Source organism: Colossoma macropomum, unplaced genomic scaffold, assembly GCF_904425465.1.
Source record: "Colossoma macropomum unplaced genomic scaffold, Colossoma_macropomum, whole genome shotgun sequence".
In the NCBI taxonomy this organism is placed as follows: domain Eukaryota; kingdom Metazoa; phylum Chordata; class Actinopteri; order Characiformes; family Serrasalmidae; genus Colossoma; species Colossoma macropomum.
In genome coordinates, this window is record NW_023496045.1 from 319,758 (window position 1) to 332,099 (window position 12,342).

At 39.1% G+C, this 12,342-nt stretch overlaps 1 protein-coding gene across 7 annotated transcripts in view; it reads left to right on the forward strand.

Moving 5' to 3' along the window:
• Positions 1–12,342, forward strand: part of akap13 (A-kinase anchoring protein 13) — a 188,219-nt gene that overhangs the window by 159,962 nt on the left and 15,915 nt on the right. For all 7 annotated transcript variants that reach the window (XM_036564915.1, XM_036564912.1, XM_036564917.1 and 4 more), the window contains 8 exons: positions 122–275; positions 1,627–1,736; positions 3,942–4,088; positions 4,280–4,533; positions 5,371–5,496; positions 5,731–5,848; positions 9,418–9,669; positions 10,641–10,717. In XM_036564915.1, coding sequence (XP_036420808.1) covers positions 122–275; positions 1,627–1,736; positions 3,942–4,088; positions 4,280–4,533; positions 5,371–5,496; positions 5,731–5,848; positions 9,418–9,669; positions 10,641–10,717 — 1,238 coding nt within the window. The remainder of the gene's footprint in view (positions 1–121; positions 276–1,626; positions 1,737–3,941; positions 4,089–4,279; positions 4,534–5,370; positions 5,497–5,730; positions 5,849–9,417; positions 9,670–10,640; positions 10,718–12,342) is intronic.

Consider the following 12,342-nt stretch of genomic DNA (forward strand, 5'->3'; position numbering starts at 1 on the left):
CGGTGCTGCCGTAGTAAAAACCTTGTATCTCTGCAGTAAAAACTTCATAAGAGAAGAAAAAAGTCTCTGTTAATGTAACATTAAAGAGCTCATACGCTACATTGCTCTTTGCTGTGTTAAGCTGCGACGGCGCGGGAGCGTCCTTGGTCCACCATGATGATTCCCGATGACCAGATGCCGCCTCCTCCCGTCCCGCCGCAGCGGAAAAGTCCCGGAATCATGGCCTTCAACAGCAACACTCTGTCCAAGAGCATCTCCATCAGCAACATCGCAGGGTACATGTTAATGCTAATGCTCAGTGTTGCACCTTCTCCTTCTATGTTGCAGCATTTTAACCCCATTTATTTCCACTCATTTTAATATCTCTGGTCTGATTTGTGTTTTGTCCTTACAAGCGAATGGAAAACGGGGAGTAAACAGAGAGGAAGGAGTAAGAAAGTATGATTAATATTCAGCTAGCTTGCTTTTTTTTTCTTTGTCTAGCTGCAATCCAGCATTTACAGCTCCAAAAAATCAGAAAAGTCTGTACAAAATTATAATATATAAAAAAATAAATATGTTCTTAAGGCAGCAAGCTGGTGTGAAGACATTTTGCTCCAAGTAATTTTGGTGTACTTCTATTGGTCTGTTCATTTTCAATCGTACTCTTTTTTATTTTTTTAATTTTTTATTTTAATTTTTTTTACAAAATTATTATTCTTCAATGTTTCTTAACTTTGTAAACCAAGCTTTGATAATGAACACAGATATGCTATTACTGAAAAATATGGAAGAATAGGGAGTTATACAAAGGGTTAATAATAGAAAGTATGATTAACATTCAGTTAGCCTAGTGTGGAAAAACAAGCAGATTTATTTATGTATGTATTTATTTATTTAATTTTTTAAATTTATTTTTCTTTTGTCTAGTTGCAGTTTTCCAGTATTTAAAACTCAATTCTCATTTGTACAGCTCTAAAAATATCAATAAATCTATACTAAATCATATATATAAAAACAAATATGTTTTTAACTTAGCAAGTTAATGTAAAGACATTTTGTTTGAAGTCATTTTGGATGATTTTTTATTGGTATGTTCACCATGAAATTTTTTACTCAATGTGGGGAAAAAAAATTGTGAGAGAAATTCTAGATAATTTTTTACTGAATGTTGTGTGAACATTTAATGGTGAATGGACCTATAGAAATGCTTTAAAATCACTTTGATTAAAATCTCTTTACATTAACTTACATTGAGAGGCAAAAGTGTTTTGCCCTCTTCTGTAAAGTCACTATTTTGGAGATACTTGTTTTTCTTTGGACATCGATGATAATATATAATGTATATGTATATGTAATATATATATTTGTGTGTATATATATATATATATATATATATACACACAAATATATATATTACATACACATTTTGTTGCAGATAATTTTGGAGCACTTCTATTGGTTCGTCCATCATGAAATTTTTTGTTCATTTTTAGTATTTTATTATTCTTTGGTGTTTCTAAACTTTGTAAGCCCAGCTTTAGTAATGAATAAAGATGCTGGTTACACCAGTAAAGCACTCTGAGCTGCACTGACGGAGAGAGATTGAGGCTGAAGTTCCTCACTGATGTTCTCTCGTCCTTCCAGGCAAATGGACGACACGCCGCTCAAACCCCTGAAGTTTCTGTCTCAGTCCACCGACTCTCTGCACAAGATCAGCAGAGTGAACGAGTCCACAGAGTCGCTCACGGACGAAGGTGAGCTGTGTTCCACAGTGACTCGTCTGAGAGCTGATCTGTTACCAGCTTAGAACCAGTTACCACTTTATTCATTCGTATTATTTTACAGTGTGGATTTACATATTTTAATATAGTGTGTAAAGTTTAGATGTTTTATTCAATATTTATTCAGTATTTTGAGGACAAGAATAAGTTATTAAATGATATTAATGGGCAATTATATGATTCTGGAGAACGATTGTTGCTATTTGAACTCAACAGCAAAACAAACACATCCTTCCCTTCAGAAGCTCCGCCCCCCAAACTCATGGATGTGCATTGTCCAGGCCAACACGCCTTTTTAGATCTTTGTGGGCATAAAACCCTTTGCAAATGTTGTACACACAAATACCATGACATAACGTTAGAGTGAACAACCACACAGCAAGTAATGTTAGCTAGGTTGTGGGTTAGCAAACTGTCGCTGCGGACAGTTGTTAGCATTAGTGAAGCTGACCAGTTGCTAACATAAACATAACAATACTGGCTGATTGTTTCTGTGAAACAACAGAAATGAGTTAATGTTGCCCACCTGTCCAGCAGGAGCGACCTCCTCATCCCTTTTCAAGCATTTCAACTCTCAGTGAAGCTGAAGTCGCTTCTTTGTTGCCACCTTCTCGTTCAAATTTTCCCGTTCCGCCTTAAATTGTGCACGCACACTGTGTGGGTGGTCACTGTCTGCGAAGGGCAAAACAAAATGTCGGGAGGGCTGACGTTTACACAGGGCGGGACTAACATGCACGTGCGGCCGGACCGGCTATGAAAACAAAACCCAGAGAAGCTCGGATTACAGCACACACACTCGGAGGGGGAGTGACTTAACTGTCTGCTCATCACGCCGTTAGTCCACTGTGTCCTTACAAAGAAAATAGTTGTTCGCTGCTATATTAATGTATAAAATGGCGAATATATCACCTGTAATATTTCATGAACAGTACACACTTTAAAAAACAGTAATCCAGGGGTTCTTTAGTAAAAGACAGCTATTCTACATAGAACCATGAACACTCAAAGTAACATTTGCGTGATGAAATGGTTCTCTGCATGGTGAAATTGTTCTTCAGATTGATGGAGAATGTGTTGTATATAGATATAGAACCTTTTTGAATGGTGTTCTAAATAGCACCAAAAGGGTTGTTCTGTTGTGACAAGCTTGACACAATAGCAGAGCCCTTTTTGGTGCTCTATAGAACCATTTATAACACATTCTCCATCAATCTGAAGAACCATTTCACCATGCAGAGAACCATTTAATCGTGCAAATGGTTCTTTGAGTGCTGATGGTTCTATACAGAACTATTTTCCTCACTAAAGAACCCTCGAAGAACTTTTTTTATGAGTGTATTTATTGTGAAATTGTCTGCACCAAGATTTGAGGAGCACTTCTGAAATGCGAGGAATTCTAAACATTAAATTCATATAAATTATTTTGGCACAGCTTTGTAGACACATTTAACACCTCAGTGTGTTTTTTTTATTTATTTGTTTTTTAAACAAGCTTTTAGTTTTTCCCAGTTGTTTGGAACCTGTATCGCTGCACAGGATGAGCCTATTATAATCACTGTACACATGTTTCTGTAACCTAACTGGTTTATCTTATTGAAACCACTGATTCTAAGCTGTTGATATGATAGGGTTATCAGCAGGTTCTGGGTGGAGGTGGCTGATCCTGCTGCATCTGTGCTAAAGGGCAATGTCCACACCGAGAGTGTTTTTATGGTGTTTGTGCTTCCTTTATGAGAGCATCTAAGACTTTGTATTTTATTGGTTTCGTTGTTATTTTTACCTTGTTAAGCTCTTCATGTATTTGAAAACAAGTTGAAGAGCTTGATTAAAACTGAGGCTAAAGCACACAAACACTCTCTGGCCACTTTATTAGAAACCTGCCTTGTGCTTCCACTCACTGGCCACTTTATTAGAAACCTGCCTTGTGCTTCCACTCACTGGCCACTTTATTAGAAACACCCACCTTGTGCTTCTACTCACTGGCCACTTTATTGGAAACACCCACCTTGTGCTTCCACTCACTGGCGACTTTATTAGAAACCTGCCTTGTGCTTCCACTAACTGGCCACTTTATTAGAAACCTGCCTTGTGCTTCCAGTAACTGGCCCCACACTTACTAATGAAGGCCCTGGCCATCAGCGGTAGAGTCTGACCGCTGCTCCACTCTGCCCCCTGCAGGTGCAGAGCTGATGGATGGTCAGCTGATGGGAGACTTTGAAGCGGATGCAAAGGAGCTGGAGGCTGATTCCTGGAGCTTAACTGTAGACAGGAAATATCTAAAGCAACTCAAGAAAGACGTGATCAAGAGGCAGGACGTCATCTACGGTAAGCAGGAGGGCTTTAAAGCTTCCTCAGAACCTGCGAGGCGCACGCTTTGTTTGTGCCAGCCAGTTGAAAGCGTTTAAAAACTTATAAAGAAAAATAAGTTTAGTAGAAATTAAAATGGGAGAAACAAAAATGTCAGGAAACAAAACATGACCGAAAACTCAGAGCACTAATAAATCTCACGTCCCCAGAGTTGATCCAGACGGAGATGCACCACGTGCGGACTCTTCGCATCATGGCTGATGTTTACAGTAAAGGTCTGCTGAAGGAGGTGCAGCTGGGGCCTGAGATGATGGAGAAGATGTTCCCCATGCTGGATGAGCTCCTGGACCTGCACACACTCTTCCTCACACGCCTGCTGGAGCGGAAGAGGATGGCGCAGGCCAAGAGCGCAGACGAGGGAGGCTACACCATCCGCAGGATCGGACACGTGCTGCTGGACCAGGTGGGGTTCGACACTAAGCATGTAGAAAACAAGACTGATTAGGGCGGTCTCACGTTTATCTGCTCCAGTCCTGATCAGAGTCCTTTAAGACTGTCAAACCGAGCGTCTCACTCTGAGAATATGACCCCTCAAACTGAATGTAGAACTGTAGAAATGGAGCTACTGTGTTTCCTATCACTGCATAAAAGATGCTTCCATTCTTGCTGGATGGGCTGCGATATTTTTTTCCCCCAAGCGAACATTCAGAGTGCAATTTGGATCTTATTATTGATTTGTTTAATCACAATAACGATAAAGTGTGAATGATGTGTGACTTATTTTCCTGTGTCATTTGTAAACTAAACTACATAAAAATCTGTAAAGTTTTGCCACAACAGTGCTGAGAAATCATGTTTTTAAAGGAGAAGATAAAACGACTGAAATAGCCACATTTTACATCAATACATAGGAAAAATTATATCTTGGAAGGTGAAAATCTTAAATCTAGTCAGTGTACAGTGCTAGGCTGAAGTTTTGGGCACGTAAGCGTATTATTTAAACCATTTGTCTCAGCAGTGAGTGTGTATCATTAGAATAGATGTAAATAAACATAATTACAGTAAAAAGTAACAAGAATTAAACACTGTCTGCCCAGATCAGCACCTTTTAATCCACTTTTCTCAGGTTACTTAAACTTTTGCGTAGTACTGTGTATCTAATGTTTCTCTTGAAGTTGTCTTCTTCTGCTGGCAGTCCAAGGATTTGTTTCAAGATTCATGTGTATTCATTAAAATAAGCTCTTAAGCTCAGATCAGGACGTCCTTAGTTACCAGCTGGCTCTGTTGTGTTTCGTTTCAGGTTACGGGCTTTAATGCAGAAAGGATGACGAAAGTGTATGGAAAGTTCTGCAGCCGCCACAACGAGGCTGTAAACCTGTACAAGGAGTTTCACGCCAAAGACAAACGCTTTCAGGCCGTCATCAGGGTAACAGACACCACTGCGAGCACTTTCCTCACAGTTTCTCCACTTGTTTCGACGAGCAATGAGTCAGCAACAATGCAGCACAGTGTTTCGAGTCATATATGCCGTATGGGGGGACCTCAGAGGGTTGAATTAATTCCGTAGTTGAGCCGTTTAGTGGCTTCAGTCAGAACATCACTGGGCCGTCCACTCTCTCAGACTCATCTGGTTATTATCACATTTATTCTCTTCTCTTAGAAAATGATGAGCAACCCTGTTGTCCGGAGGCTGAGTATCCCTGAGTGTGTCCTGTTAGTGACCCAGCGCATCACCAAATACCCAGTGTTGCTGCAGAGGATCCTCCAGCACACCAAAGGTAAAACTCCAGCCTCGTAATGATTCAGTAAAGCAGTGAGGAACAGGCATCAACCCTGTTTTTCCTCCAGTCTTGGATGTGTGTATATATACATATATATATCGCTGCTGTTGGAAAACCTCGTATCTACAAAATGGTAACTTTTACCAGAATCTTTTCCAAGTCATTTTAGGTCGTTTCTTTTAATTCAGTCATCATGAAATTTACATACAATGTAAAGGGTTTTGTTCCAACAACAACTATATGTGTGTGTGTGTGTGTGTGTGTGTGTATGTGTGTGTATATATATATATATATATATATATATATATATATATATATATATATACATATACACACACATATGGGATACTGAAAATCTTGCTGATTCTCCATAAACTCTGGGCAGTAATTATGGGTTATGAGTTCTACATAATATGTGAACGTTGTTAAAGTTTAAAACATGCCAGTCCATTTATGGAAAATAAGCTGACCTCACCAATCCAGCCTGTAACTGTTTAGTCCCACCAACTCACACTGAAGTTATAAGGAGCGTTTCAGTAGTGTCTTTAATACAAAGGTTTAAAAAATGTCATGCAAGAATGAATCACAACGGTTTTTCATACTTAACGTAAATGTCATAAATGTACTGGCCTAAACAGTAATCTTAGCAGCCTGTGTGTGTGGCGGCGGGGGTGATGGTGGTCGGGTGTTAGTGGGTGTACTGATTTATATGATAATCTTTTGTTGCATGTAGGCTTCACACAGACAAAACGGATACGGCCTCACGTGAGAAACAAGCCGAAGCATCAGAGCGTCGCTCGGCAGGGTTTAGAAAACCGCTGAGCTGAGTAATAATCAGAGTTTGGTCGACTTTTCATTCTGATTGTAGAAAAAGCATTAAAGTGGGCCCAACTTTGAGTGGGCCTTACTTAAAAATACATCATTTTTCTCCAATATATAGCAAATAAACAGTCATTGTGTATTAAAATGTGCAGAAGTGTCTCTGTCGAGGATGTGTAACTTATTTACACTTAGAAAATCAACAACACAAAACTTTTGCACAGAGTTTTATTGCGAAGTGCACTATAGACATTTTCATTTAGGTTGATTTTTTCCATGATTGTTTACAATACAAAGAATTTTAGTGTTATAATTCATAGCACCTTTATTAAAGTAATTAAATGTGTTTTCTGTTACACATCAGCTGTTGTTATTTTCAAAAAACGTATTGTTTCCAAATTTGTTATAAATACAGTATTTTGGAATGAAAACAGAATTTGGACTATTTATATCATTGTGTAATATAAACAATAAAAATACAGCTTTTTTCAATACGTTATTGAATATTATCAGTTAATATAGAGCCCAACATTACAAAATCGATGCAGTTAAACTGCAGCTGGTTGAACCGTCAGGTAAACGCAGCAGACACTGCGAGATGCACTGGCAAGTTCGTCTGAACACTGTTCCGCTCAGTCTGAGGAGCAGCATCTGCATCTTGATTTGCAGTGATGTTGAGATTAACTGGTTTCGTTATTAACCACAAATACGATCGTCATGAGTTCCAGACTGTGAAAATATCTGAAGCTGTGATGAGGGTCTATTTTAAACTTCTTGCTGATCTGCCTTCAGCAGTTCACAGCTCCTGTACTCAGTCAGCTGTGAACCAAAAGTTTCCTGTGAATAGTGCTCAGATGACAGGAAGAGGAGAGGGGAGGGCTGAGGGTCTGAATATTTATCACTTTATATTATTAATAAATAGGGCGGCACGGTGGGTAGCGCTGTCGCCTCACAGCAAGAAGGGCCTGGGTTTGATTCCCGGCCGGGCGACCAGGGTCATTTCTGTGTGGAGTTTGCCTGTTCTATATATATATATATATATATATATGGATGGGTCATTCTACATTCTACATTCTATTAATCCATAGTCACTGGTGTTACTGATCCTCATTGGTGTTACACATAATAAAGGAACACCAGAGACATTTTTAATGAACAATGCATTTTACTAAATGGCTGCTACAGAACATCAAATCATGTCAATCATGGAAAATCCACCAAAATATGTAATTTAATTCATTTGTATTCTATTTTTTCACAATTACCTCAGAATAAAGTCGGTCACACCAGTGACTTCAGCTAAAAGCTTCATATGAAATCATGAGCTAAATGAGAAAATCTCTGATAACTGAAAGACACAGTGGACTCACCATGAGCTTTTCTTCATAGATCCTCAGAAAACAGGTAAAAGGAAGTCGAGTGATGTCATCAGTGTGACTTTTATTTCAAAATAAGAGATTTTTAGTTACTCAGTAACACCAGTGACACGACTCCTGGGGACAACTTTCATAATATATTTTATAATATTTATTTGGCATTTTTTTTCTTCGTCATTTAAATCATATGTTTCATAGTCATATATAGATTATTGCATTTAAACTTGCAGAAAAACATGATTTTGACTCAAAATGTGGCCTCAGCCTTTAAACATGACTGTGGGGACGAGCTCTTCTGTGGTGCTTGGATTTCTATATGATTGATTTAAAAACCAATATTGCTAAATTGAGGCTCAGAAACGTTTATTTCTGCACATTTTAATGCACAATTACAGTCTAATGAATTTAAACATATTGCAAAAGTGCAAAAGTTATGGCACAGTTTTTCTTCCCCAATATTTCAAACTTTGCAAATAAATAGAAATTGTGCACTACAATTTACTAAAGAAATACATAGTTATAGTGAGAATAAAAAGGCTAAAATATGGTGTGTGCGCTGCTGCGAGTCGCCCTGTAAAGCCAGAATTAATCATTTAACCCTCCTGTTATCTTAAAATTTGCTAACCTCTTCATCCTGGGGTTCAGTTTGACCCCAGCAATTTAAACCTTCAGAAAATGATGTTAATAAAATTGTTACCCAAGTTTATGTGTCAGGTACTTTGTTTCTTTGCAGAAAAAAATTGTTATTTATTTAGAGACATTAAACATGGAATTGGGTCAAACTGACCTCAGATGATAGATGAGGAGGGTTGAAAGTCAGAGGCGTCGGGTTGAGAGTTTTTCACACCACGTCGTATGTCTTTACGTGTTAAAGTCACACACAGACTCTAAAAGAAGGTCCGGCTCGATGTTTCAGCCTCAAATGATCTCAGAATCAACATCATACTGATGATGTGATGACAGTAGTAGATAATTCACTCACATCCTCAGAGACGCTCCTTCACCAAGTTTAGACTGAGTTCTCTTTGAGTTCTCTCTCAATCAGCAGATTCATCCTCTTGGGGAAGGGGGCCAGAGCACAGCCCACACTACAAAATATTTATTCGCACAATGCGTGCAATTACACATTTCCACCAGAGAGGTCTCCAAATCCCCAAACTTAGAGTATCTTTAAGTGTGCCTCCCGTAGAGGATGTCTTAACTTCATTTAGAAAATGAACGAAACATGTCGTCTCTCTGTGGGGTGTAACTTTGTAGCTGTTTTATTATGTTCAAATCTGTGTATTTGTTCACTCTTTATAGTCCATGTTGTTGTCTGTGTGTACCAGTGTCTCATAAAAGTGGTCAGTAAAGTGTTTCTGGTTCCCTCAGATCCGGAGGAGGAGCAGATGGACATGACCGAAGCTCTGCAGCAGATGAAGGAGGTGATCGCGGCCGTGGATTTGAAGGTGAGCGAGTATGAGAAGAGACGGAGACTGAAGGAGATTCACAGTCGCACGGACAGCAAGTCCATTATGAGGATGAGGAGCGGCCAGATGTTCGCCAGAGAGGACCTCATCAGGGGACGGAGACTCGTACACGACGGACCACTGCAGCTGAAGAATGCAGCTGGACGACTGAAAGGTGGGATGGATGGGTTACTGAGACCCCTTTACAGCTGGTCACTTCATGTGTCCAGTATCTGGATTGTATCCTGCTAAGATTTTGCATTTACACTTGGTGGCCAAATGTGTCTCCGGTTAGTCAGACTAAAATCCGATTGCTGAGTGGGACGGAATATGCAAATCCACTTGTTACATCAACCAATTACCAACTGTGTCTAGATGGTGCTTCAAGAGTTCTTTAGGCTACGTTCACATTAGCAGGCTGAAGTGGCACAAATCTGATTTTCTGCCCTGATGTGACTCAGATCTGATTTTTTCAGAGCTGTGTGGACACAAATCTGACCTTTTCACATCCAACCTGAGCCACTTTCACATGGTCCTAGATCGGATACGTATCCAATTCGTGGCCATGCAACCTTAATGTGACGCTCAGATAGAAATTCATGTGCTTTCAGCGTTACCATGGCAGCAGCGCCGAACAGAAGTTAAAGCCTGTAAACGGTGGAAAAGCAGCTCATCTCACCTTTTTCTCCTTCGTCTCGCTCTAATAATGAAGCTGAGAGCTGATCAGAGTTAATGATCTTCTCAGCGAAGATCTGACTCTGTAACAAAACCCTGTAAGCTTCTGTTCCCAAACGCTTACAGAGTGCTGTTAAAAGAAGAGGTGATGAAACAGTGGTAAACAGGCCCCCGTCCCAACTTTTTTGGAACATGTTGTTGGCATTAAATTCAAAATGGGCAAATATTTTTCAAAAAACAATGAAATTTCTCAGCTTCACCATTTGATATGTTGTCTTTGTGCTATTTTCCTTTAACATATGATTCACATGATTTGCACGTCATTGCATTTTGTTTTTATTTACATTTTTCACAGTGTCCCAACGTTTTTGGAAATAGGGTTGTACAATACCTTAGCTAAACACAGTAACAGCCACCCTGAAGCCTGAATTTCGTTATGACAGAGTTTGCTGTTGTGTTGTGTTTCTGCAGACGTGCAGGCTTTGCTGCTGTCCGACGTGTTCGTGTTCCTGCAGGAGAAAGACCAGAAATACGTTTTCGCCTCTCTGGTATGTTTGCTGCGACTGCTGGGCTGCCTGAGATCAGTCTCAGAGGGAAACAGCGTAATAGAGACGTATGGCTTGTGGTATGCGCTGCATATCAAAAGTCTGATGACATCAGGCTTTTTAAAGTGTTTTAAAAGTCCCATATCCTACATTTTGTGTAGTAGCTTATTTTGTCCAGAGGTCCTGTTATAAGGTTTGTATTGGTTTATTTGCCAAAAACTGTTTCATTTTAGTCGTTATTAATTTTTGCATGTTTTCCAGCCTCTTTTTATCCCTTAGAATTAAACAGGCTGTTTTTGTTACTGTGCCTTTAAGACTGATATATGTAAATGAGCTATGTTTTGACGGGCTGCGCTGTACTGGGCCTCATTCAGAAAGCAGCCCAGGCTGAAAGTCTATGATTTCAGCATGAATGAGTGAGGCTGAACTGTTGTCAGTTGAATTGGCAGATATATTTAAATGCAGTAGTTTTTGTGACATCACAAAAACAGAGAGTCCAAAACGGGCTGTTTCTGCAGCATTGTTTCTGTGTGGACTGGGTGAACGGCACGCTTTGAAACTGTAACAGTGTTTATGTAGTACATGAAACTCTTATTTTGAGAAAGCAAGGAGGTTCAGTTTTCCATGATATTTGCCCTTTAATACAGATGAGGACGTTTTCTTTGTCGATTTACAATAAATTACCATATTAAAGCCTAATCAGGCATATTTAGAGGAAACAATATCATGTAAACGTTTTCGTCCTGTATTAGTTACAGTGCAACTTTGGGAATAAAGCCACACATTTTCTCCCGTTGTTGTAATGTCAAATAAGCACCCCTTGCAGTGTTTAAAGGTTATCATGACTTATTGAACTAAGAGTTTGATGTATATCAGAGTTTGATGTATATCAGAGTTTGGTGTATATCAGAGTTTGATGTATATCAGAGTTTGGTGTATATCATTCACTCCTCAGTACATACAGTCAGTGTATGGAAACTAAACTGCAACAGCCCATTTTGAATTCGTAGTTTCTGTGATGTCACAAAAACATATTAACATCTGCAAATATCTTGCATGCATTCAGCCTACAGCAGTTTAGCCCCGCCCCTTCATGCTGATGTTATAAGCAGTGTTACATCCCATTCTGCTTTTTGAATGAGGCACAATACATTGCAGTCAATCAGAACAGAGCTCATTTACATGTATCAGTCTTAAAGGGGCAGTAACAGCCTGTTTAAGTCTGAGAGATGAAGAAAGGATGGAAAGCATTCATGTAAAAATGAATGATGACAGTTATTGGTGCGTATGATCGTACAAACATTGTAAGTGGTCCTCAAGGGAAAAGATAAAATACAAGAAACTGTAATATGTTGCTGCTGTTGGAACAAAACCTCGTATCTCCAAAATGACAACTTTACAGGAGAAGGAAATTATTTTTAATGTAAGTTTAATGGAACCAGACTTTTTTAAATATAATTTCGGGTCGTTTCTTTTGGTCCATTCATCATGAAATTTACACATAACGTAAAGAGCAACAGGTATTTTCAAATTATGCCAAAAACTGAAAAATGACAAAAATGGAGATACGAGGTTTTGTTCCGACAGCAGTGATCTGGGTATTTTAAACCACCTTTGGGCCAAAAGTG